The sequence below is a fragment of the Serinus canaria genome, chromosome 1, assembly GCF_022539315.1.
Source record: "Serinus canaria isolate serCan28SL12 chromosome 1, serCan2020, whole genome shotgun sequence".
Classification (NCBI taxonomy): Eukaryota; Metazoa; Chordata; class Aves; order Passeriformes; family Fringillidae; genus Serinus; species Serinus canaria.
Window position 1 is genome coordinate 76,411,682 of NC_066313.1, and position 27,612 is coordinate 76,439,293.

The following is a 27,612-nucleotide window of genomic DNA, read 5'->3' on the forward strand; positions in this document are numbered from 1 at the left end:
ACAGGATCATGAGTACAGAGTACGTTGGGAAACAGAAAGAAATACCAAAAAAGACTAAGACTAGGAGAAGAACACCCTCCATATATAACCAAATGGTGCTTTGATACTAAGAGTAAGGCATTTGGGATTGTTTCTTGAGGTCTGGAAGGTTGCTTTCATGACCCTTCTGACCAGCATTATTCCTTTGGTTCAGCTAAGGTACTAAAAACAGGTCAAACTAGTTGACTTAGCTTTCTTGTGAATTTAATCAAAAGAAATGTAACGTTGGTAGACTCAGAACAATGGCAGCAATCCTTCACATCATCCTCTCTTCTGGCATGTGCTTGTTGAGGATATTGACACAGGCACAGAGAGGATCTGTTCAGCCAGCTTGTGGGATTTCAGCAGACTTTGCAGCCTGTATATAGTAATGCAGCCCTTGGATTTCTGTCAGACTTTTTTGACACCAAGGAAAAATGTACTCTAACTGATGATTGCAGATTTGCAGAATGGTTTGTGTTGGAAGGGACCTTAGAGATCATCTTGTTCCACCTGCCTGCCATGGGCAGGGATACCTTCCACTAGACCAGGTTGTTCAGAGCTCCATCCAGCCTGGCCTTGAACACTTCCAGGGATGGAGCATCCACAGCTTCTCTGGGCAACATTCCCAGTGCCTCCCCACCCTCACAGTAAAGAATGATCAAGAAGATAACTGAGCATCTGATCTTTAGTTAAGGTGAGTTTCACTGTGCAAACACAAATAAGGGACAAAGTCATCACAGGCTAACTGGTATTAGATGCTCTGTTTTTTCCTCTCTAATGATTTACTGCCAGTTCCCCCTAGCTTTAAAAACCTACATGAGAATCCATTAGACTGCTAGTTGTCTATGTGAGCCAAAAAACTAAAATCCAAAGGAAAGGACACAACACACTTTTCAATTATATTGTACTTGTGTCAGTTCTGATCAGTCTTGCTGCTTTCATGAATAAGGTATAAGGAATGCTAGGATTGCTTTTCCCCAAATGAGAGAAATGAGGTATACCCAAAATGCCACATCTTTTGAATGCCTATATTAATTCTGTTTCATTTCTTATTTTCTGAACTGCCTAACACACAAGGAAAAAAAAACATTTTGGGTTTTATGTGGCTCCAAAAAAGTTTACAACATGCTAGCAAAGGAATTGAAATATTTTTCAGTACCTTATTTTTGGAACTGTGAAATCAGAAGGAAGCTTCGAGATTTTCACCATTTGTGGCCTGTTTGGAAATTTTTCAAAGATGCGTAGACGCAAGGGAAGCTTCTCCTTTGTATCTGCATTAGCTTCACTTTGCTTTAGCTGAAAACAAAGAAATAAAAAAAAATAACAGAAAGGGAAATTTTGCTCTGTAATATCCCACTCATTTTTCAGAATCCAAATAATATCAATGGCAATAATTTAAAGAAGCAGAAGATGGCAGCAAAGACCTACAGAAGGTAAATTTGATACCAGTTAATGGCTTGTGCTAGAAGATTACAAATGCCTAACAATACCATGCTTTTAACTGAAAGACATAAAATGGGAGGATTGCTAATAATTGAATTTTAAAACACAAAGCATATTTGTGCCCTATTCAATATGCTTATTTCTATGTTTTCTTCCTAGATTCTAACACTTTCATCAAATAAATGCTCAAAACCTTTTCTTATTAGGCACATCTTCCTTTATATGCTGACAGCTCTCTGACACTCAATGACAAGATGGCACTTTAAAAGGCAAGAAATTTTAAGATAATCCAGCACCCAGAACAAAAAAATAACAGGACAATTGCATTTAGATGAGTACTATTAAGTAATGACAAAGAACTCAGAAGAATCCATCTACAACAGTGATACTCAGCTATGGCAAATCACATAGCAAATGTTGCATTTATAATTATCCATAAAGAATTATTTAATGGAATATTAACCATCCAAATAAAGAAAAGGCAGATACATGTATCTACATGGACAGGTGATGGCTAAATAAATAAGATAAACAGATATGATATAGAGATATGATTCCTGAATACTGATTACATTATGTAGCAATTCAGGTGTGTTATTGCAAAAAAACACAAAGTCAAAAAGAAGCAGTGAAATTAATTTTCACTTTTTTTTCAGACTGTATGTGCATTGTATACTATTTCAGCAGGCATCCAACTGAAATTCCAATTCATCTTCTCATCCCTGCTTGTAAGCAAAGGATTAGAACTTTAAATTTTAAAAGACATTTTCACCATCAGCACCTGCAGGGAATACTGTTGATAGACACCAGCTACAGATTTTTACCAGGGGCAATTGCTCAGGAATTCAAACAGAGCTTTAATTCTCATTTGCCCTGTCTAGTGAAATGCATGCTCCCACAGCATGCTATAGAAGCAAAACTGCTCTGCTGCACTGTCATGCTATCAGCAGCATCACCACTTCCAGCCACAGGACAGCTTGAACTGAAAATCAATTCATATTCAGTTGGATAGAAGTTGTCTTGTGGGCTGAAAACTGCAGAAAACTGAACAGCTACAAACAAAGACTAATGATTAATGGTAAAGCTGATCCAGAATAAAAGGGAAATGTTGCATAAATCCGTATTGTGTCCAGTCTTGTTTCATTGCTCTATTAATGATCCTTAAAAGGAAGAAATTATGACATTAGTGCAGATATTAAAATGTGAAGAGTTGCAAATACCACATTGAACAAGGAAAAGGACACATTTAGAAACAGTTTAGCAGGAAATAAGAGACAAAAAAAAATTCTAAATAAACAATAAGAGCAAAAACTAAACAAGAACTTGGACTTGAATATAGCATCAAAAGGCCATTTTGGGCACCAACTGCATTACCTGCCAAAGGTTATGTTCACAACCAAGCTTTGTTGGTTAGATATTACAGAGGCATGAAAAATGATACACAAGTTCCCAGCTCATCTCTGTGCTGCTTTGAAGAGAACATATCTGGGTATGCATTAATTTCTAAATGCCATTTTACCATTTTCTCACTGCCAAGACAAAACAGTGCTTTATAGAGCCATGAAACCAGGGGAGGGCTGTATCAACCAACTGGGACAAGGGAGAAAAAAGAAGAGAAACACTAAAGGTTCCCATTATTTACTCCCCATCTACCATAACTGGTAAAGTAAGAGCAGGGAGATGAAGTAAATTTACGTAAGAAATATTTGAAAATAAATTACTTCAAGAATACAACAGTGTACACCAAATAAAGGAATGAGAGAATGAAATTCAGAAACAGAATTTCTAGGATGAGAATAAAGATTACTAGCCTTATAGGAAGATCTCTGAGTTTTCAGAGAGATCTCCAGAGGCAAGTGCCTTATCATTTCAAAATCAGACTAGTCAGAACCCCTGAAATGTCAGAGTGTTGCCAAAAGAAATCTTTCACTGAAAAGGAAATTAATTGGATAATCTAACAGGGCTTTTCTGCAACACTGTATTGTTGAAAGCTTTGGGAAGGGATTATTTTTAGAGGAAAGAAAGGTTTCCAGTTTCTGACACTTGTTTTTCAATAAGAAAACATTGCATAAATATGCATATTTTAGGCACAGACAATGTCACTTACAGCTATGAACTCCTGTTTTCGTAAGTCAGTGTATAGAGAATACAGAGCACTGCAATGTTGTCTGAAGTCTAAGTGCAGAACAGAGCACGGAGAGCTTGAAAGCAGAAAACTGTATAGTTCAAAAGGTAAAGAAGGGGATATGAGAATGATTTAAGACAGGCTTTAAAAAAACCCAAAGCCAAGGCAGTTCTATAGAATATCTCCAATTATTCATGCTGTGATAATATTACATATTGGGGAGTGTGAGGCATTTAGCTTCCTTGAGTTCTTCTCTGTGCACTTAGGGTGTAATTGTTGCGCCACACGACACACATCCTGTTTTGTCTTGCTGCTTAGTACCTTTATATTTCAACTTTCTCTAACACTTGACAAACAGATTTTTAAAGGTACAGGATTATTTGAAGTGGGGTATGATGATGCAGAATGTTTCTAGCAAGAGCTAGACCCAACTAACCCAATAAACTCAAATAAATTATCTAGACATTTTTCTCTATGATTTTAGGTTTTATTTATTACTCTTATTATTGATGAGGAAATGCACACTGGCCTGATTTGCTCTGCATAGCCCTCCATCTGCAGCCAAAGAGCCTACTGGAAATGCTCAACAATATTTTATCAGCTTGGCCTGGCTAAATTTTCTTGTGGATGGTAAAAATATTAATATCTGTAAAGCCATTGAAGAATTTTTTGTCTATCTCACTACTTATACGCTGCTTGAGTTTAACAAGAGTAGATTTATTGCCACAACACATACAGTACAACTGCCCACTTTGAACACATATCAGATGCACTTTTCCAAATAGCACTTAAATGGGGAGGAATGTCAGAGAGGATATTTTAATTTGGGATTCCTGTGGTTGTTTAAATAATACTTAAAGGGTCCTGAACACCAAGCCCTCTCTGATCTGTTCACATAACTTTCTTAGACCAATCCAAAAGACAGCTGTGAGGAAAGGCAGACTTACAGGTGAAGAGAATGTTTGTGTGATTCTTTTCTCACAGAAAGGCATTATGGCCATGTCTCCATTTGGTTTGGAGGAGTTTGAAGTCTGAATCATCAGGAATTCTTGTCTTCTTGTTGAGTTTATGTGCTGTGTTGGTAAGAAAACCAAATTCTTCTGGGGGGAAACAAAACTGCAGGCTCCACCGTGGTTGCACAAAAATGCAGTCCAGGCTTAAGGATCCCAAGCAATGGCTGGTCCTTAGGATGGCTTTGAACCCCATGTGTGATGGGACAGGTAGTCCAGTGTGAGACTGAATCTGTTCTGAAGAAAATCCTTCTGACCTGGACACACTATGAATGGGGTGGCAGCAGACACTGCTTTATTGTCTCAGTTCTCTCCAGTGGCACAGGTGTTACATGGTATAGTCTTATCCATAATATTTATTGCAGCTTCAGTTGTAAATTTATTTTTGACTTCAAGGCTTCCTTGCAAAAATGTGATTGCCAAAATCACCTTTGGTATAATTAAGATCTGGGCCCTTAGAAATGAAGAGAACCTGTAAATGGTTGTCCTAAATACACACAGTAGGAGGAGTGGTGGTGAAAGTGGAGGACTGGGAAAAGCAGGGCACAATAAAGGAGACAGCAAGTAATGACTGTGCATGAGCAAAAAGGTCATCCAGAGAGTAATCACTGTAAATGTGGTCAGGGTGAAAGTAGTGAGTTCTTTTAAAGTACATACTGCAACTCCTTTAATAGCAGAGCTGCTGAAAAATCTCTAGAGAATTGGAATGAGACAATCCTCAGGAGCTGATTAGGAGAGCTGCATTTCAATAATCTCTCTCTGTTTGGCAGAAGAAACATGGTACAGTGCATTTCAGATATTCAGGTGAATTCAAGCCAGTGTCACACCTGCTCTCCAGCTGACATCCTCTCCTGTGGAAGCAGGATGTGAGAAGTGTCTGCACATGCAGAACTCTCCTGATTTTCTCAGGTGGAAGCTGATGGTCTGAAAGGCAGAAGTGCTCCAGGTTCTGGTAATATTAACAAGATCACTTGAACAGTTCAAAGGACAAACTAACATGAGTATCAGTTAATATCACTGATTTGCATTTAGGGACAGAAACAACCTCAAAAGTATTGATCTTGCCCAAACAAACCAAAAGCTCAAATTTAAGAAAGTCAATGAGTTTTTAAGATAGTGACACTTTGGTAAGAACATGCTAAAGGAGACACAGAATTAACCATATCTAAAGGGTAAAACCTACCCATTCTAACTTTTTTTTTTCTCTATTCATTCAGTTCTCATCATGGAAGAGGAGCCAGTAATGTGCAAAACTGAGAGAGTAAAAGATGCAGTTTTCATATGGTGTGTGAGGCAAATGTATGTAAAATTCACTTAAATGCTCTGTAAGTATTTCAATGAAATCAAATGATTAAAAAAATATACAGCAATGCTCTAACTCTTTAATTTTAGTTGACAGACTGAAATGAATCATTCCAAATAAAAAGCTTAGCCACTGATGTCCACACAATCTATTTAGGAACTGGCCAGCTGCCCAGAATTATTTCATGGGGACTGAAAAGTTCAAACATTTTTCCAAAGTTCAGAAGATCTCACTAGTGGATGATTTTAAATTAATATTGTTTGGTACCTTACAGGGCACTGCTAAATATCAACATTTTTCACTGTAAATCTTCTTTAGGGGGTGTATTTGAAGAATAAAATGACAATACAGTATCTGTATTGCATTGCATGCTTAGCAGGATATCATGTGCTCCAATCCCAAACACTTTGAGCACAAGAGTGCACATGGATGAAAAACATTACAAAGTGATACCAGCACCCAGCCAACAGCTTTGCAGAATTTTTTATTTATCCAAGTCCTCCTATTTACCATCACCTTTGGCATGTCAAAAGGAGCTTTGACTGAAACCCAATGACATTAATTAAAAAATGAAAAACCAGAAAGGCAGATCAAATGAGATTCATTTTTTCCTTCTGTTATTCTGAAATCCTACGAACCTGGCAGACTTTTGGATGTGAATGAGCTATATTAAAAGAAGATATGCATAAGGGTAAACTGTCATATTACACACTCAGATTTGGCATTAAATTGTAACAACATTTTTGTTCCTGCATTTGAGTTAAAATTCAACACAAATCAGATCTTCATTTACTATTATTTACACCTGCAATTTCATTTACAATGAAGAAAAATGTTGATTTTGTTTGAACACCCTTCACTATAAAACAAAAGGAAGGTAAAATCAACCTGGAAATTAGAGTTAAAAATTGGATACATAGAATTTGGGTAAAACTAACTCTCACAGTGTTAAAAAGAAGTATTTATGAAGTGTAGGTCTTATTAGTATGTCCATAGTGCTATACAAAAGACTGAAAAAAGCCTAACTCCTTGCCTAAAGTCACATGGCACATGGTGACTTCAAGCCATAATATTTGCCTCTTGGTTCTTCTAAGCCCTGTGAGGTGGCCCTGAGATATAATGACACCAGTTATTGTTCTCCAGCTTTTTCCAATTCTTCAAGGAATCTAAAACAACATGTGAGCTTTTGTGTGCAATTCTCCTGCAGAGAGCCTCTGTAGGATGGCATTTGGGTTGTGCATGGCCTAACTGAGAGGCAGTTTGGTGGCAGGTGGGAGAGCACTACAGAACTCTGTGTCTAGAGTCCAATCTGGTGGAGCCTTGTCTCTTCTTTCTTTGAAAGCAGTCTCTCAATTAAGATGTTACTTGAACTTTATCAAAGTATTTTCTGGAATAAAGTACCAGGAGCTACAGGAGAGAGCCAGCAGTGAGGGAGAAGTTTTGCAGTGTGTACAGACAAGGGTTCAATGTTGGAGCTTGCTCTCTTGCTCTTGTCCACTTTTACTGCTTAGATGTACCAGTAGTGAATTTTGCCCTTTGGGTTCACCTAAACTAAGGGGACGTTGCAAGCAGTAAAAAATTCTCCCATGTAGGCATGGTTAAACAGAACCTAAACTGATTTTAACTGTGTTCAGCACTGCCATGAGGAATTTTCAGTGAAATATACCAGAAGCTATGATCACAGTGGTGCTGGCATTCAGAGTAGAGACTGCACTGTTGATAACATAAGAGTAAAATAAACTGACAAAGTTCCTGACAGATGGAGGAACCAGACTACATTCATTTCCCATAGGCACAAGATCTGTTTCTTTAATAAAAAACTTCTCTCTGTAACAGGATTTATATGCTGTGTGTAGTATGGCTTGGTACCGTGAATGCTATACCCTTATTGATCATTTAGAAGACTTTTTCTTAGTTTTGCATTAGGTCTTTCAAATTTAACAGATATTGAGTAAGATTTCACAAATGTGGGATTTTAAATAACTTCCTTCCAGTAATTGGAGCTCCTATCAGTTCTTCAGGAACAAATGTGGCTGACAAGATATGATTCCAATTCAAATAGTGGTAAACTTATCTAGCAAAATTTGGCTAAGATATAGTCTGTTTATCTAAAAGAAGTCAGGAATCCAAATTTTCATAGCTTCTCTGTGATCAACTGAGATAAATAAGATGAATTTTTCAGAGCTACTACTTCATACCGACTACAGACTGGCAAACATTGCTACATAGTCTACACTTTAGCCTTATTTCCAAATATTTTTGCCTCTGCAGGGGCAAGTATTGTACAATTAAAAGAAAATGGGCAATCCAAGATTCTTTGCAGGGAGAGGTTGTAATCAGGCCCCAGGAATGTGCTTACCAGACCAGACTCAGCCTTCTTGCCCTTAAATTGAAGTACCCATCTAAATTAATTTAGTTATATCTTTTTATAGCCAAAAGTGATGAAGAGACACTTGCAGAGGTCAGTTCAGATCTTGGGTTGGCTATTTATTTGTTTACTTTTCTTCCATTGACTAAATAGGGAACTTGAATCCAGTATGCTTAAACCATATGCCTGACTCCCTATGTTAGACAGGATGAATCCAGGCCACAGCATCTATGATGGCATTCACCTCAGCTAATGACAGTGCTCCAAATGGGAAGTAAATTGTACAGTCTTCTAGGCAGTTCTTATATTAAACTGAAAAAGGTATCTCCAGGTATTGGCTCATCCCATAGTAACACATAAGTGAGAGAAGCCAGATGGACTGTCACCTGTCAGGGTGACTGCTTCACTGGATACAGGGGCAGGGTAAGGCTACACCTGTGCCACTAGTGGGCTATGGGCCTGAGAACTGGAGTGAGATCCCCCACTGTGTTACACTCTTAGCAAGACCAACTGTGTGCTTTCTGCCAGCTAGCACTCTCCCTGATCATGCCTGAGCACAGCCTGGCACTTATTCCAACTGGGATGTTCCCTGTAGGCAGCATGGGCACTTCCTTTTAAATGGTAGCTAGTTTTGGGAGAGGAAAATAACTTTGCTGTATGTACAAGCCAGGCTGAACCAACTGGCCAGCTTTAAGGACAGAGAGCATGTCCTGGACAGCTTTCTGTCTTGATGCAGATTGGCTAAATTACTATCTTTGAGAAGATGCTCTAGTGTAAGGAAGATAAAACAGTTTATAGATTCACAGCATCATTTAGGTTGAAATAGCCCTCTAAGAGCATAGAGTCAAGCCACTGACCTAACACTGTCAATATTTATCTTATCTAAGATAAATATTGACGCCTTTATTTTAAAACAGTTCAGGGGTATGTACAAATTTTGACAGATAGTTTAAATAGATAATGAAAATGAAACACAAATTTATTGCTAACATGCCTAACTCTTCTTTTAATAGCTATTTCACATATAAATGCCAAAATGAATATGAAAAATACCATTTTCATATTCATTATTTTTCTCTTGGCATAAGTAGCAGATACATTTTTGTTTCTATACAAAGGTTAGTGAGTTACAAAAAAAATATCCGTTATAATAGAAAATGCATTACATGCTCCATTTCACCAGGGGAAACCTGAGACTTCATGTAAACTAGGTATCATTATTTGTTATGAACTATATATGTGATGAACAACAAGCAACTAAAATATTTTCAAGTGAACAAAAGCACAAGATGTATGAAGTCTGCTCTTGTACAAATGTAAACATTCTATATTGACTAATTACAATGTGTTTGTATTCAAGATCCAGGGTAAAATTCATTTCAACCTGAAAGGGCGCTTCTGCATGGGAAGCAAACAAATTATCATTGCAAGACAACTCAGAGACTTGATATTTGCTTTCCTATTCTAGTTTCTACACAAAGGAAGATTCCTGGAGGTAGCTTTGCAAATGGTCCTTGCCTAAATGTAGCTGAGACACTCATCTTCATATGCCCTGACAGGTTCACAGGAAAACAGAGCCAGTCTGGGAAATTTTAATTTTGTGGGCAGACTTTCAAAGGTTCTCGCCACAGACATCTCCCATTTACGTAAAAAAGAGCTGAAGACACTCAGTGAACCAGGTTGTGATTGACTGAGGAAACCATCATCTTGACTTTCTATCAGGATACAGACAGCCGGAGGTATTTAAAATGCTGAAGAGCAGAGAGGTCATGGGGATAAATGACACAATCTGCAGAGAATGTGTATGTCCCTGCCCACAGTTTAACAAAGGAAGATAACTTTTACCTGGGTCTTCTTTGGACCTAAGTATAGAAAGCCTGAAATTTTTCCCCATACATGCAAAAATTTTATTCCATGTGATTAGTATAGGCTGCTCTATGTATTATATGGGGTATTACATGAGATAAGTCACCACTAAATTGGAAGGGACAGAAGGCATATCCAACTTGACTCACTGCTTAGTTTCATCTGCATAGTAGGAAACACACCATGCTGGGTTTGGCTGGGGTAGAGGTATTTTCCTTCATAGTGGCTGACATGGGGCTGTGTTTTGCACTCTCACTGCAAGCAGTGCTGACAACATAGGGATGTTTTCCTTATCCCTGTGCAGCACTTCAACAGAATCAAGGCCTCTTCTGCCCCTCACCCCACTCCACCAGTGAGGAGGCTGGGGATGCACAAGAGGTTTGGAGCTGACCCCAGCTGACCAAAGGGATATTTCAGACCATATGCCATCATGCTCAGTATATAAAGCTGGGGAAAGAAGGAGAATGGGGGGATGTTTGGAATGATGGTGGCTCTTTTCCCATGTCACCAATAGTTGTTATGGAAGATGGCTTTCCTAGGGATGGCTGTACACATGCCTGCCCATGGGAAATAGTGAATGAATCCTGATTTGGCTTTGCTTGCATGTATGAGTTTTTCTTTACCTATTAAACTGTCTGTATCTCAACCCATGAGTTTTCTCACTTTTACTCTTCTGATTTATAGAGTGAGGGAGCAATTGTGTGGCTGGGGTTAAACCTTCATACATACCTTTGGCATGTGAACATAATTCCAATATTCAAATCGAACCTACGTGATCCATATGAATTTGTGAGTGCTGCTTGAGGTGGAAGCAGTTTTGTGTAGATGCTGAAAACTATTTGTCACAGACTGTGATGTAGGTGTTTGTGCAGCAGATGGCATTTTGTTTCTGTTGGCTATGGCAATGCAAACCTGTGTTTCCTTCTTTTAAGGAATGCTATCGTGTGTTTGGACACCCTTGTAAATGGATACTTTGCCAGCACAGGCCAAAATTACAATATCTTCTAACACAGAAAAGACCAAAAAGATGACCTACTGTAGTTAGGACAAGAATGTTTCATTTGAAACATGGAACACAATTCAGATGAGACACCATATAAATATTCCTAAAAAACCTACTTACATAACTACCAAATGTGATATTATTCACATTATGAGTTCATTATTCTTGCTCTTATTCACAGGAGTTAGCAAACATCAGTCCAAGTGCACAGTACTTTTAAAAACTTTTTTTCCAAGTGCTTTTCTTATAAACACCATTAAAATGTGCATTTGTTTCCTTAAATGTATTCAGCTAAATATGCACATGGCTGTACACTTGATCTGATCTCCATGTAATTTAATTTGTTTGGGATTGCCGCATTGGAGAGGGTCTGTGGAGGCGCCACAGAAATTTCTTCTGTAACGTAGTTCTAGAGAGTATAAAGGAACACTCTTCACAAAGAGACCTAGTCACAAGACAGAAAGCAAAGAATGAGCCATTTGCTTAATGATAAAGAGTCTCCTCAGATAGAACAAAGTAATTCCTCATTAGGAATACAACCACTGGAATAAGTTGCCGAGACAAGCCAAGGAAATTTTATCACTGGAGATGTCCAGGAGCTGACCTGATAGGACTCAGGGTAACCTCATATAATAGCCTGCTCTCAATACAGGTTGGACCAAGTGCTCTTCAGAAGTCCCTTCCAGCATAGACTTTTATATGATTCTATGATTTGCTGATAGCTATGAACTGCAGGATAACAGATAATTATGCTCTTCTGTTTTACTGTTGTGCATAGGCATACATCCTCTCTTGAGCTTCTACTTTTTTCCAGATCATTACTGGGCTCTATTAGATTCTCTGAGAAGATAATGAATACAACTTAGATCTGAGTATTTGCCATCCACATAGTGGAGTAATTTTTACAATCAAATACCTTTACTTAGAAAATGTAACTAAAGTTGAGAAAAAAATTCACAGAGGTATCTGAGGCCAAAATCCAGGACATTTTTTGAAACAGGAGAGACTTTGTCTTTGTACAAATTAGCTGCCCCTTGCCTTTTTGTGGATGGTTGGTTTGCTCATTTTGAAGTAGAGCCAGAACATTTAATTTGACATAAGTAGCTTGAGTTTTAGATTCATTACAGTTACGCAGTATTTTTCCAGTACAGAAATTCAGAAAGAAGATTTATTTTACTAAAGGACACACAGAGACAAACCTATACAAGTGGTAATTGGGAGGTCACAAAGGCTGATCCAAGCTATTTCAGAAACCTTCATGGCTTGGCTAGATGAAAACAGAAATAATTTGATGTTACTGGCTGCCCTTTCTCCCACACAAGTCTGCTGATGAAATTTTAGCCAGGGCTAGATTTCTGAGTGGTGTTATTCCCTTTCACAAGAGTTGGAGATTTTTTTCTTTATGTCTGTGTTGTTATGTACTGCTTCTTTAAAGAGAAAGATATGTGTAAGAATTCTCCCTTCATTCCAAAATAGTGCTCCCACTCACTGGATATTATACAGGAAAACCCTGCAGGCTTCCTCATCTGTCACAGTTTTAAAAGAGTGCCTGGCCCATTCTTGAGGAACCATAGAAGGAGAAGTCCTCTGAGTTCTAAGTGGAAAAGAAGTGCCTGTCTTAGACTCAGGTTCCAAAAAAATGCAGTAAAAATATAATTAATCAGTTCTTCTAAGCTGCTAGCTCTTTTTAATGAAGCAGGAATTAAATCTCATGCAGAGGCTGGGCCTCTATTTTTCTTTCAAGAATGCAGAAGTTAAGAACAATGTGTACACAGGTGCATAGATTCACGGGCTCCTATGGGCCTAAAACACAGTTCAGAAAAGGCAATGCAGACCTCTGTGGCACAAAAGGGCACAAAGGCAAACTCAGCATGGATTTTCATGAATCCAGCTGCTATAGAAATAACCAGCAATGCTACAGAAACCCTTCATTCCAAACTCCTGCAGGACTGTCCCTTAATTCAGAGGATGGAGCATCTAGAATCACCTATGTGCCCTTACAAGCACTTGCCTTTTCCTTTGCTATCAACTATATAAAACATAAACATTAAATGAGTTCCTGGTGATATAAAAGCTAGGTAAGCATTTTATCTCCTGGTGATATATATGAAGCAGCAGAAGCTTACATTTACATTTCTGTTACTGATTCCCACCTTCATAGCAAACACAACTCCCTCCTCTTTGAAAAATCGTGTGCTTTGAATATGATTCCTGGCTAGAATATTGAAAGGTCTCTATTTTATACCATAAAAAGTTCCTCCAGGAGAAACCCTCTTGAATATTTTGCGGTTTTCTGGGCAGATTGCATATACCAGGAACTGGGAACTTCTGAAAACTTAGGTGTTTATTTCACCATTACAAATAAAACATTTCACCCAGAATTTGTGATCCATTGATGCTGTTTTTAAAAAAGGTGACAGATGAGGTAGGAGGTAGAAAAAAAATTCAAACAACATTGGTGTGTTGAAGTTACAGCCATGAAGGGACTTTCAAAACTTCCTTAGTTATTAAAGAAGAAATAGTCTAGCATAAGTAGTTTTCAAGATGACCTTATTTTCCAGTCTTGAAAGATTGCCTTGTCTTCTAGAAATGGACACAGTATCTGTAACACTAACTACTTTTGAAATAATGCCTATTTAAATGTTCTACATTTGTCCCAGGAATGGGGCACCAACTTGAATTGTACGAAAATTCTTCCCTCTATGATGAAAAGAAGGATTTTATGCATTTTATGCAGTGCATAAAATTCAGTGTGGAACCATTATTGTACTTTTCATTGGTTAATGAAATGTGCTTGACACTTATCTTCCCTGCAACTTGTTAAAAATCCATTCACATGGAATCAGATATAATGAAAAGGTAATTTTTCATTTTTATTCTATTTTATAGTTATTTACCATTTAGAATTACCTCAAGCACTGCTCTCAGAATAAAAATACTCTGGAGACAAGTAACTCTAACTAGGCTTAAAAAAGCTCCTTGATTTTCACACACAAATTCACATATATAAAATTTTATGCCAAATGTGTTTAAATTAGATATACCAATTTTAACACCTTGTTCACACAATATGTTCATGAAAAATCGCTATGCTGAAACTCCCACTTTAATGCTGAAGCCTCAGCACACAAAATTGGAAGTGATGAAACTGCTGAAATTGTCAGTGGTGTCTTCCTGGATCTTCTGAATGCCTGGAGGTGCTGGGTGAAAGGCGCAGGGCTCTGGCAATGTATTCTGACCAAACGTGTTCAGCATCCCAAATCCTCTCTTTTCCAACTCCTCCTCTACTGACAGACAAAATGTCACTTCTGAGGTACCACTCAACATTGCTTTTGAAGCCATGTACTTGAAAAGCCAATTACCACTGTTTGACTGGTCACTGTGGTATCAACTAGAAGCAGTGGTGAACTATGTGCTCTGGTTCTACTTAATAAGAATCGAGGGAGAAGGGAGCAGAGGGGAAGAAAAGCTCCTTCACACTGAAAAGTAAAACTGGGTCATAAAGTGTGAGTACAGTTTTGTTCCTCGCTGAATAAAGGAGTTGTTAATAGGTCTGTCAAAATGATATTTGCAATACCAGGATGGTGAGACTCATTGGTATTAACCAGAGTAAAATCAGAACTGGCTTCTGAATGAATGACTGTATCTGGATGGCCTGGGCTTCCCCTATAAACACCCTGCTTTCAAATACTAAGCTGCCTCACCAGAAAAGAGATCTGAGGAGAGCAAGTGAAGGCATAGGGAAAACAAAAAATTAAATCCATGAAAAATGGGACCAGTAAGGCACCAGCAAGTTAGCTGCATGAAGGGAGACAGGACTTCCTAGTACTTTTTCTATTATGGACTAGGTATTTTGAATTCTTGTTAAAAATAAAACGAGAAAACTTTCCAGAAAAGCTGTTACAGAAGTTATATCCTAGTAATTTCACATGCTGACTTATTTACTTTGAAAAAACGACAATGAAAGAGGGGGTTTGTAAGATGTGCTAGTTTAACTGTGAAATATTCTTGCAAATGGACATCACTTAAAATATAGTTACCCAGTAAAAAGAAACTTTGGTCTGATTCTGAAGTTAAATGTACAGGTGCACAAAGACATAAAACACAGGAAGTAATAACAGGCACTGTAGGAAAGACAGAGCACTGAAGAAGCATTTGAGTGGAATGACTGAACATCAAGGCTAGAGTGCATCAAATGAAAAAATCAAGTGGAAGGCTCATTAGTTGAAAGAGGTAAATTGTTAAATTTATCTTTGCTATGAAGGCAGTAAATGCTAGAATATATACAGATTTAAAAATAGATTTAACAGAGTCAAGGAAAAAATCCTTTAAGAACTACTAGACAAAGATACACCATGTTGGACCCTGGAAGTTCCTGTGTCCCTGGAAAGTGACTATCACTCAAGTATGAAATATCACCAGAAAAAGAAAATCACTTTGTGATTTCCCTTTTCTTGTGTTGGTTGCTAAACACATTTTTCTGGCCACTTTCAGGAACTACACATTGATCCAGGAAGACCTTTGCTTTTGTCCAGCAGAACTGTTGGTTTATTCCAAGCCTAGAGATTCTTCCTCAGTAAGCTTATTAATAAATTTTTGTATTGGTATTTGGCACTGTTTTTTTTTTATTTAACCAGAAAGGTATATGGTGAATTTCTATCAATCACTGGTCAGAAGGAACTGCCAAGCAATTGTAAATGCCTTGGTTCCACTTTCAGGTGACACTGATAGTGAGAGAGCACAGTGCCAATAATGCTAAGGCTGCAGGGTCAATCCCACTATGGGCTACTCTCTGTTGGACTTGAATGATCCTTGTGAATCCCTTCCAGCTCAGAAGAGTCTGTGATTTAGGGATATAACTGGAGCTATTAGAGAGGCATGAAGCTATGTGTTACTAGGATGTGAGGCTTTCCTCTGATGTCAGTGACCATCTTGTTGAATACCAAACAACACCATACTTAATGAGAAGCAGTTTTAGGGTAGAGGTCTGAAAGGATTTAGATTCAAACAGTACACTTGAGTTACCAAAATAAGATTTTAGTAGGACAATCCACTGCCAATACAAACAAGATTTGTAGTTATATAATTTCATTACTGAAAATGGATGAAATAATATTGTGGAATTAAGACACGCTCAATGTGAGGAAAAAAGTGCTAAACAGAAGGAAGCTCATTAGAGGCACTATTTTAGATGTTAAGGGTTTAAGGATTTTGTTTTAAAGAAAAATATAAGGCATACATGGACATTTTAAAAATTTCAGAATATATTCATTACTTTCCTAAAATTGGCATGATTTTAAAAGGGATCTCTTGTTGTTCTGCAAACAGTAAAAATCGATCACTTTGAAAAACTCTGTATATTTGACAAGTTTGTTGTGTGTGGGTGCGTGTGTGCACACCTGCAGTGACATATGCATGTGTATTAAAAGGTATTTGCAGGACTTAAAACGGAGAAAAAATTTTAATGACGCTGAAATGCTTGGCACATATGTGTGTGTCTGTATAGTTCCAAAATACAGGCTGCTTGTATTAGAGAGCAAAAATATACACTATGTTTTTATGGTAAACAGACCCAAAATATCCATTTAGAATATGATAATCAGATGCATAGAATAGAAAAACAAGCATCTGCAAATACACTCAGGAGGTCTAAAATTTCTCATACTCTTTTCAAAGAACATGGAAACAACTGCAGAGGGAAGAGTTTGTCCTGACATTTTGATCAGTGCTTTTTTGCCCTGAACATAATTGCTTGTACTACTGCCTAGAGGGTACCTCATCCTCCCTGAATTCATGTTATTATTTTTAGTGCAGAATGGAATGTAGCACATTGCAAGCTTTTTAACTACACCAAGGCACTGACTGTATAACCAAAATACATCTGAATCAGAGGTTCTTTGTATGTTTTAGAAGATAAATATTAAGACTCTTTACTTTTTTACCCTAGCAAGGGTGTTGGCCAAGATGATCTTCCAACCCTAATGATCCTCTATTCTCACTGTGAATGATCCTTTGACTTTCTCCTGCCCCTGCTCATGCTTAGTCAAAACTGTTCCATTACTGTAAGCTTAGGGAGATCCAGGGAAATTCCCACAAATATGCATAAAAATATGCATTCTCAGTCACACCTTAAAGATAAAAAGGTATCTGCTGGAATTCTTACCATCTCTTACAAATTGCAACTTTCATCAAGTTTCCACAAGTATTTTTTTCCCACTTATCTTAACTAATACTTAAATGCATTATAGGCTTTCAAGTCAGTTTTTCAAGGCAAACACATCCAAAACAGAAAATATGAGTGGCGCCAAATATAAATGTAAATCCCATTGCGGCTCTCATGGAGAAAATCTTTTACAACTCCTGAACTCTTCTACAAGCTGCAGCTTCAGCAAATGAGCTCTGAAAACTTGATCTCCCAGAATTGAACCAGAAAATAACTTTTTTCTGACATCAAGAAGGCATTTTAGAGAAGTTTGATGCAGATCTGTTGATATCACAATTCAAAGATTAAAAACAACAGACACCATTAACAGTTTCAGTTCCTAGAGCCATTGCAAACAGCTTGATTGTATTTTCTCAACTCTTAAATCCACATTAAGGAAAAGCTTTTGTTTTTGTACTGCTTCTGGCATCCCATGATGCCATAGTTATACATTCAAATATCCTTCATAGCAGACAAGCTTTCCTCTCCTACCAGAACCAAGGTTAGGTAGAACTCTGCTTCATAGTACTGGAGAACATGGACTTCAGTTTGGCTGACAGTCAGATTTGAACTCTTCTTCTTTCTATGACAAGTTCTGCTGAAGACACCTTTCTATTAGCCCTCACCGCTGTAAGGCTCTCACAGGGGCTTACTTATGAAGACTTCTTGACAGAAACTAATGGATGAAATATTTATTCTTAGGAGCTCACAGTTAAAGAAAAATAAGCAGTACACTTAGTTCAGGTTGCTCCCTTTATTTGTTCTACAGACAATACTATAAAAAGGCAGCAGCAGGAGCATCCAGCAGAAGCTATAAAAATAGCATGTATTTTCACTAGAGAAAAAAAATAGTATTTTTTTTTCACTGTTTCAGTTGTTAAAACTGCTTTACATGAAGAGATTATGAATGTCTGAATGGCAAGAGTGTATAGAAACCAAATTTCACAGCTTAGAATCTAGAAATAGCGAAAAAAGCAAACAAAAAATGAAAATGCATAAATATACAGGATGACTGCTTCACCAATCATCATGAATGTATAGTCAAGAAGTCAGTAGTAAAACCTTGGCCTTCTCTTTCTGGTATCTAATTTCAACAGAACAACAACAACAGAAAATCCCCTAACCTAAAAATGAGTTAAAAATCTGCAGCCATCCCAAGCACTGAAAGCAGAAAGATGCTATGTGTGAAAGAGACAAAATAGCTAATGGAAGATTAAGCTGCAGACATGACTTCTCTATTTCATTCCAGAAAGCATTATTAAAACATTTTTATCTCTCTGTCAGTGTGACTTTCATGTTGGAAACCTAGTTTGTGTGAAAGCTTTGTCTCACATTATAAATTTCAGCAATAGGTATGTGCCTGGGACACAAAAACACTTATAAAAGATTATTAGAAGGATGTTTTAGTCCAAATAAGAGAGGAGTGAACATTACCAGAGCAAGATCCAACCTGAAAATGAGAGCTACCCTTAAAAATGAGAGATTCAAAGAAACCAGCGCTGCATCTGTGGATTTATGGAAGCTCTCCTAATAAACAGATTATTGTTTTGCGAATTTCCAGCAGTGGATGGATGAGTGAACTCCTTTGATAATGACTATGAAGAAGTGATCATTGCCACTAAGAAATGTGTGTTCTAATGTAAAGGAAAGATGGAACTAACTGTTTCTGGATGTGAAAGAAAAACAGCAGTAGCTGACAAAATAGGAATCATTGTGGTGAGTGAAGAAAGGTGATAAGCACATTGGGAAGAATAATACTGAAACAACATAGTAAATACAAAAAAAGGAATTCCAGTATCTTGGTATTGATGCAGCAACCCTTGTTAACATATCATTGCAGAGAATATAAAATGGATATCCTGAAGAGCATTGGCATAGCAGTGAGAGCCTCATTCTCGGGGGAAGCAATTATTTGTATCTTTGTCTTTTAAGACCAAATATAACTACAAAGTCTTAGCAGGATACATTAAAATGTGTGACAGCGACATTTCTGACCCATTCCCATAGCAAATGGTGGATGTCTGGCTTCACACAGACCACACTGCTTTTGCCCCTCAGCATACCTTTTGCTCCACTAGTGAGACAGGGCCTGTACTGCCTTCTGAACCAACTCAGGTGGAGGTCAGGAACCTCTACAAAGATCCTGTCAAATTTGTGTCACATTCCCTTAAAAAACTAACTGAAGTGCTAATGCCAGGGACCTGCTATTTTATGAACCTAAATTCACAAATGCAGTCTTTGTTTTCTGCTGTGAGTGAAGAGAGATGACCAGCTTTCAATGTTGACTTTTATCCTTTGTTGTCATTATCATCTAAGTCCCTAACCTAAATTAGGATCCCAGCCTAGTCACTTCACTAAGGTGCCTGCTGTTACACACTAGGATTTTTGGCTTCATTAATGTGAAAGCACCCATATGATTAAATGCCAATGAAACACAGGTTCCTAATTCATTAAACTTGGGTATTTATGTCGTTTAATGTTATCCACTGAAAATCAGGCACTTTGCCTAATTAACTGTCTAGACTTCCCCTGTAACAGAAAAAAAGAGCACCCTACTTGAATGGGATGAATCATTCCCTGGAGGGTAACTATGACTACAGGTAAATGCAGATGACTAGCTTAGATGACATGCCTAACTTTTTTGCACGGTTAAAAAAGTGACATGAATTCTGTCCCTTGACACTTTCGAAAACTCCAACTTTATCTAAATGAATGAGATTTTTTTTTCCTTGAATATAAGTGTTCAAAAACTAGAAGACGGCTTCTAAACTCCTGAGAGCTAGATTAAATATAAAAACACTAAAACTTTTGTTATGATGCTTATTGCATAAGCATACAGAATTATCATTTTTTTCAGTGTATGTCAGAAGATAATCTTACTTCTATTTTATAAAAAATTGCATTTAAGTGTATAAAGTTTGTTACTTTTGGGAGATTTACATGGATTAAAATGTGAATCCAGTTGCTCTGAGTTAGCAATGAAAAGCACAGACACTGGAATCAAAGTAATAATTGCAAAATCTACAAATGATTGCACATGAATTTAGGATCAGAAGTACAAATTGTGCTTCTTCTCTTTGGCTTAGAGAAAAACAAATCTGAATACTATAGGAATCACAGTAAGAAAATTTTATATTTGCTCTGGGGATGTAAATTTGTGTTGTTTGGCATATAAATACTGCTTTAGTTTATAAAAATTCCAACTCTATAAGCAAATAAGTATAGAAGGGTTTTCAAAAATCAGCAGGATACTCTGATTGTGATGATCAGTCATGCAACAATAAAAAATATTTTACTGTACTTTATATAAATATTTGGTTTGAAATTTCTTTTCAAATGCACTTTAGAGAAAAATGTAGAAGGACTCAGCACTATCTCTTTAGAGACTGACTTGCTTTGTCTTGACTAAAATTAACCAAAATTCCACTTATGTATTCTTGCATAAAAGGGAAGTAGAGTCAAATTCATATTTAGAATACATGTGCCAGCATTATCTTTACCAAAGTTCAGACATCAGATACTCTCTCTTTAGATAGTAGGCTGCCAAAAGTCTTATTATAAATCAGGGATTCTTTAATTTGAGTAGTGAAGAAGGAAAAGTAACTGTGTAGTGATAACAAAAAAAGGATTAATTGCTATGTTTCCCTGACAACAAGAACAGAAAAAATAGAGTAGATAAGATAAGAGGGATTAATGCATAAATATTTATTAGGTTTTTAAAATTCTTTTCAAAGATGTCTATACTCTGGTGCCATAGCTGGAAAACTAGGTGGCAGTAGATTCCAGCATAGACTTCCACACTGCCACCATGACCACCAGCACTACCACTACCAAAAATCTCTAAGCATTACAGAATGAGACTCCATGACAGCTCTGCCATTTTTTATGGCACTCAAGTCCTAATTTACTTTATTCTACTGCAATTGATCCTTCTTATGAGATAGATTGCCTAATGGATTCCTTTTATTTATTTTATGCTTTTGCTGTAAAAGCTCTGCAAAAACCTCTATAGTTTGCTTAACTGCCTCTTATTCATAAAGCTTCTAAGCATTTCAAAATATGACTCTGAACCACTGGCATCAAATTGAAGTGTTCAGACATTAAACATTCTTGAAAACAAGAATCTATCTCAACAGACAAAAGCAAAAAAGAATCTATCATTATCTCCAAGCTTCTTTATGAAAATTTCTGTTTTCAACATCAAAGATTTAAAAGTGAGATTTAAGAGAGAAAATTAAGATGGTAAAAATCTGTTACTTTTCAAATATAATTCTAAAGGCAGCTCATATTAAAAAAAAAATCTGTATACTATATGTAGAAATAGATACATACCATGATATATAGATATATATAGGTGTCTGTGTATGTGTGTGTGTGTGTGTGTATGTATATATATATATATATATATATATATAAAATATATAAAATATAATGATCTATAGGTACATATACAGATATATATATATCTCAAAGCATTTGCTGTTTTCATATGGATTTAAGAGAAAAAAATATTATATGTATTTCATGGTGAGAAGCAGAGCTGGAGAGAAAGGAACATGTACATTTGATAAGTACCTTCATTGGTGAGTGTGTGAATTAAATCAAATTAGAAGAAAAATGTCCCTGCTGCATATTGTTGCTTACTCCTCCAAGAATTTCTGTTACCAGGTAGTAAAGAATGGGGAAAATAATTTTAGTTTTGGATGCCATCTGTACTAATGTTGTGAGTGTGCACTAGTGAGCACAGACAGCACATGCGTGATACGACAGAAATCTGATCTTCCTTAAGGGATTTTCTCTTTCAAGCAGAGAACTACACTTATGTGAGATTTCAACAATTTAAAAGTGGATGTATGTTCCTGATTGACTCAAAGGGCCCAAGACCTAAACCTGACTTTTTTTGATTTCTCATCATACTGGGAATTTGTGTATGAAGCTAGGATGTCACTACAGCTTTTATTTTCAGTTGGAAAATAGGGACTCAAAAATCTTGTCTGACACAAACTCTAAGACAAACTGTCCAAAGTTAGTGAGGTAAGCTGGGTTTGTTATCACAAGCATAAGGTAAGCAAAGAAAATTTTATACTTTATATTGTTAGAATTATATATAGATATAAAACCCCCATATATTTTATGGTGGAATTCCAGGAAATAGGATTACAGAGGTAAGATTACATGGTCAGGGAAGTCAGACCATGGCTCATGCTCAGAGATGCTTGAGGTGCTTGCTCTTTCCCTTGTGGAATTATAAAACAGTAAAATGGCCATGCACATGGTTTTAGCAACCAATGGCCTCATCCTTATGGTGTTTGCAAATTTTTTCTGAAATCCAGTTCAGATTATGAAACACCAGGGGTGTAGGAATGAGTGTACTAGGCTAGATCAAAGGTCCATCTGTCCAGTACCCTTTTTCTGAGAAGGACCAGCCAAAGGATTCTGAGATATAAGAACAGATCAAAGACAAACTAGTCTTATTTCCTGTCTACTTTCCCAGGAAAAGTGGGATATGCACTTGAGAAGCAATGCCATAAAGTTTTCATTGCTGTAAACCACAGATTATGCTGCAGATGAAGGAAAGATAGTTCATACAGTGAGGATGGCTTGGGGCTGGTTTCAAATTTTCCTGTAGCTGCCCCATAAAAAAAATATATGTCTCTCAAAACTGCCCTCCAAAAGTATCTGCTACTCTTCAGTGACTAGAGAATGAAATCCACATGAATATTTCAAACTGCACATGCAATGTTATAATATATTGGTGAAGTGAGGGGAATGCTACCCAGGTGTTCCAACTTTCATAAAATTTTTAAGGAACTTCACTGGCTGCAAAAGCTGTTAAAGGAGAGTAATCCCAGAATGTACTGAGTAGTCAACAAGGCAAACATGAGTTTCTCCATATAGAATGAAGCTACAGGAAACCTAAAGGTTTAAAAAATTCTGATAGGAAGCAAAAAACCATAAAAAATAAAGCCACAGTAAGGAGTAGGCATAAAACTAGACAAGAATAATACATATACAGGCTTTTATACTGATAATAAAACTGTAAAACCCCCCCCATAGTTGCATTAGAATTTCTGTTGTTAAAACTCCATGGTGTTGACACAAAACACATCTCAGGAACCTGGTAGAAGTAACAGGCAGTAGAATCCTACAGAATCAGACTAGGCAGAACAGGCAATGTATTATCCAGGTGGAGAGTACCTGGCACCAGTGAAAGACTGGTGCCAAACGTTCCAGGAATTCTTCAATCAATGCAGTGAATAAGGTAAATGCATATAAAACCAGCACAGGATCCACATGCATTGAAACTGTGTCTCAAACTGGAAGAAATATTCTGTACATGTGTGGATTATAAATGAGGATTATAAATTAATTTCAAAATGCAAAATAGTGTTCAAAGCCAAAAGACAAGCAGTAATAACACTGGGAAGTTTTCATTTACCCTCATGTATGTTTAGGAAAGGGAAGAAGAAAGATATTAACTTTTTACTCATAAGGGACTCCTTGCTGACTTATGTAGCCAGAGAACAACTAAGTGAAGAAGTATCTCATGTTTTAGTACTGGGCAAGATCTATCTCATGGCATAAATATCAAAAGGCTATTCTGTAACAGTGATAAAAATGGTCTTATATTCAGATCTTACTTTACAAGTAGAAGGTCAAATCCATCTATTACACTGAATTTAAATTAAAAAATTACTTAAAATCATAAAGCTTTTGAAAAGAAATTTAAAGGAATGGACAAATGACAGAAACTGGGAAGCAGGTGGGGGTGTATGGAATAGCTTCAAATATCCTGTTTTATTAGCAGAGATATCATGTTTTATCTACCAGCTACAGAAAAAAACTCCAAGCAGGTCAATAGGACCAGCAATGTCAAATTGAGTGCAAAGAAGACTTAAAAGTAAATGGATATGTTTCAGAAAAGAAAGCAATCTGTTAAGCAAAGAAGAGAGAAAAAAAAAAACAACATAAATTTTAGCGATTTTTTGGTATAAAAATAATGGGAGATCATTAAAGACTTTGAGGGAATGGTTTCTAAAGAAATAAACTCTAATTAGAAAGCTTTTAAGGGCATAAGGAAAGCAGGAAGTCTTAAAGAGCAACAGTGTACTAATTGAGTGTATTCTGAAAAATAAAACCTAATCAAGAAATTAAACAGTGTTGGCCACAGACAGGGTCAAAGAAGGCCCTAAACTGTGCCAAAGACTGATCTACAAAAATGTCAGGAGAAAAGTTTTTTGAAGATAACTAACACAAGGTCAATTTGTTACTCCCTATCACCTGACAGCACTCTCTCAAGACTTCTAAAGGATCTCATAGATAGCAAGACTGACATGCAGTGGTAGATAATTTGTAACCTAAATAAACTCTGGAGTGAGAGGAAAGTGGCAAATGTGACTAACTTTAAAAGAGGGATTCAGGGTAGAGCATGAGAAGTGAGAACCTAATCAGTCTGACTTAATATCTAGGCAAACTGATAAAAATATGTAGCAATGGAATCAGTAAATATGTGGAAAATATAATGGGAAAAGTTAAAACAGCTGCTTCAAGAGAAAGTCATGCTTCAAAATCTGTTAAGGGTGATGAATTTGCTAAAAAGAAAGTCAGTGCTTTATCACAAAAGGCAGAAGACATCAAAGAAATCCTCACAGTTTCTTTTTTAACTTTAGGACAATAGTTTGAGGAGAGTGTGCAGAAGACAGGCATAGATGAGAAGGAAGTCAGGATTGTAGTTGACAGATTTCTTGTACCTAAGTTTAATATCTTCTGTCTAACTGATGTACTGACCACCAGAAGAAAGGGCCTCAAGGCAAGATGAGCAGGATCAACCATTCCTGGAGACTCAGTAATATGTTAGGGTCAGCCTGCATCACTGCAGAGCATCATGTTTACTGCACAGCTATATGGTGACTATGAGCTATAGCACAAAGACTTTTCACTTGAGCTGTGATGGCAGATATAGACAAGAGGATGAGATGTGGCAAAGGCTGGGAGATGCATTGCAAATAATTAGAGCTGAAAGGATACAGAGAATGATTCTGTTCTTAAACCAGCGGAATGGTGTCTTGGAAAAGCAGATTCTACTCTTATGTGTACCTGTGCTGCTAAGTAAATCACTTAAATTAATCTTTAACAAGTTTTATGTTTGTTCTACATACTTATGAGGGGTACTATAAAAAAATAGAAAGGAGATTAATAGTTTTTTCTTTGTAGTAAAGCCTGAATACTGTGCAATAAATAATGCACAGGATCACACACTGTACAATAAATGGATTAGTGGATTATTAAAATGAGCTCTGTCTACTCTCTGCACGGAGGCAAGACTTTTGGAAGTAATATTATGTAATGGGGTAATTAAACACTGAATCATGATGTATATCCTTAACTAAATTTGCACTGGCACATTTAATTCTAAAGGTTTGCTTTCTTTTGAATAAACTATATTATAATAGAATCTCCTAGTCTTTTAATGCATTTTTTGCTTTTATTTATTCATATTTAAATACATTTACTGAAACAACATAAATAACAAGTGTCTACATATAATTTTACATTCTAGAGTATATTGCAAATATTAACGAATTAGTCCTTTACCACTAATCTGAAAGTTACGTAATAAAATTTTTCTTATCAAGTTCCAGAAAAGAAATTAAGTCATAACTAAGAAGAACACAACTCACAAGGGACTATTAGGTAGGTGTGATTTCTGGCACAGATATATTCTCCTTCCTTCCTAGAAAATCATTCAGTGTTTCATCATCTGAGAATGCCCTGGGACTTGAGCTTTACAGCCCATAAAGGCAGGGAAAAACATACATCTCCAAGGATGGAGAGCATTAAAATTTCACAATTTTCAGCCAATGAATGTCTTTCACATTTATGGCTTGAATTATTTGACTTCTCTCTTAGAATGCCATACATCTTTTAATTATAGACGTCAAATTTTTTTCTGTGCAGCAATGCAGGGTTTTTTTTTATAGAAATGGTCTTGATTAGAATATAACAATTACCTTATAATCCTGCTTAAAGTCCATTTTTTTATTGAAAATTCACAATATAATTCAATTAAGAAAACTCTTTCTTGCTTTATCTTCTGAGATAGGACAAGCAATATTTCAGCACAGTAGAGCACAGTCACTGTCAGCACTGAACCTGTGATACCATAGTATTTACCCCTCAGGAAACCTTTCTGTTCTAGACACTTAAGCAGCTGTAAATTCATTCCAGTTACCTCATATCACTGAGCTCCAGGAACTGAGCCCTTGCTTCTTTTCATCTTAGGCATTTTTAAAATATGCAACACTTTGTACAACATTCATTTGTTTGCATACCAGAAGGGAATGCATTCCAGAGAACTGAGTAACACTCTGTGAAGAGACACTACTGCTCAAGAAAACATTCCAAAAACATAAGTACAAATGAATGGGTGTCAGCCACCTTGGACATTTTCATGCATCAGAATGGTGTATAATGTGCATTATAATGCATGTAGAACCTATAAAACCATTATGCTAGTCAACCCAGCTGGTATTTCCAAAGGCAAAATGCTGTGCTCTTGTTAGATGTCCTCTTGGGTCATGGAGTGGCATGGTAGCTAGAAGGCCTGGTGGCTGGGGCAGCAGTTTTGTTCTGGCCCAGCACCACTCTGATGTAGTTATACTGCTACAGTCTCAAAGCTATGAAGTTGAGAGATTTAATAAAAAAATATATTTATGTCTCCCATTTACGTGTTCTCCATCACTATCACAGAGACAGAATTCCTGCCAGGCTAACAAAATTTCAGACTGAAATGTGGCAAGCATTGTCAGTGGTGGTCTCTCATTATTTCTTTTTGTTCACCACTTCCAAAAGCAGGTGGCTAAAGCACAAAGCCATGCTGCTGCCATTTAATAGGCAAAGTTGTGGACTTTTAAAGTGGTTTATGAATCAAAGATGTTTCACACAAAAGCCACTGGATTTCCCATCTCAAGCTCTTCACTTTGGAAAACTGATTTGTGCTCCTAACTCACACAGACAACATGAAAAATTTCCTGTAAGATTATCAGTATGATATGACATTGCTTACCACACATCTGAGACATTTTCATTTCAGATAATTTTACCTCTTCAGACTGGTAAAGAGAAAAATGAATGCCTTTGATTTAGCCTACTCAGTTTGCATACTCAAGACTGTTCTGGAATCCCAAAATCATCTGTAAGATCTCTCACATATGTAAACTCATGAACTAAAATCCAGTATTTGCATTTCATTGTCACAGAAAATATGTGTC

At 36.8% G+C, this 27,612-nt stretch overlaps 1 protein-coding gene across 1 annotated transcript in view; it reads right to left on the bottom strand.

Annotated features, from left to right (window-relative positions):
* NALCN (sodium leak channel, non-selective) overlaps nucleotides 1–27,612 on the bottom strand; it is a 214,350-nt gene that overhangs the window by 57,996 nt on the left and 128,742 nt on the right. The window contains exon 15 of the mRNA XM_030234675.2: nucleotides 1,181–1,317. Within this exon, the coding sequence (XP_030090535.1) occupies nucleotides 1,181–1,317 (137 nt within the window). The remainder of the gene's footprint in view (nucleotides 1–1,180; nucleotides 1,318–27,612) is intronic.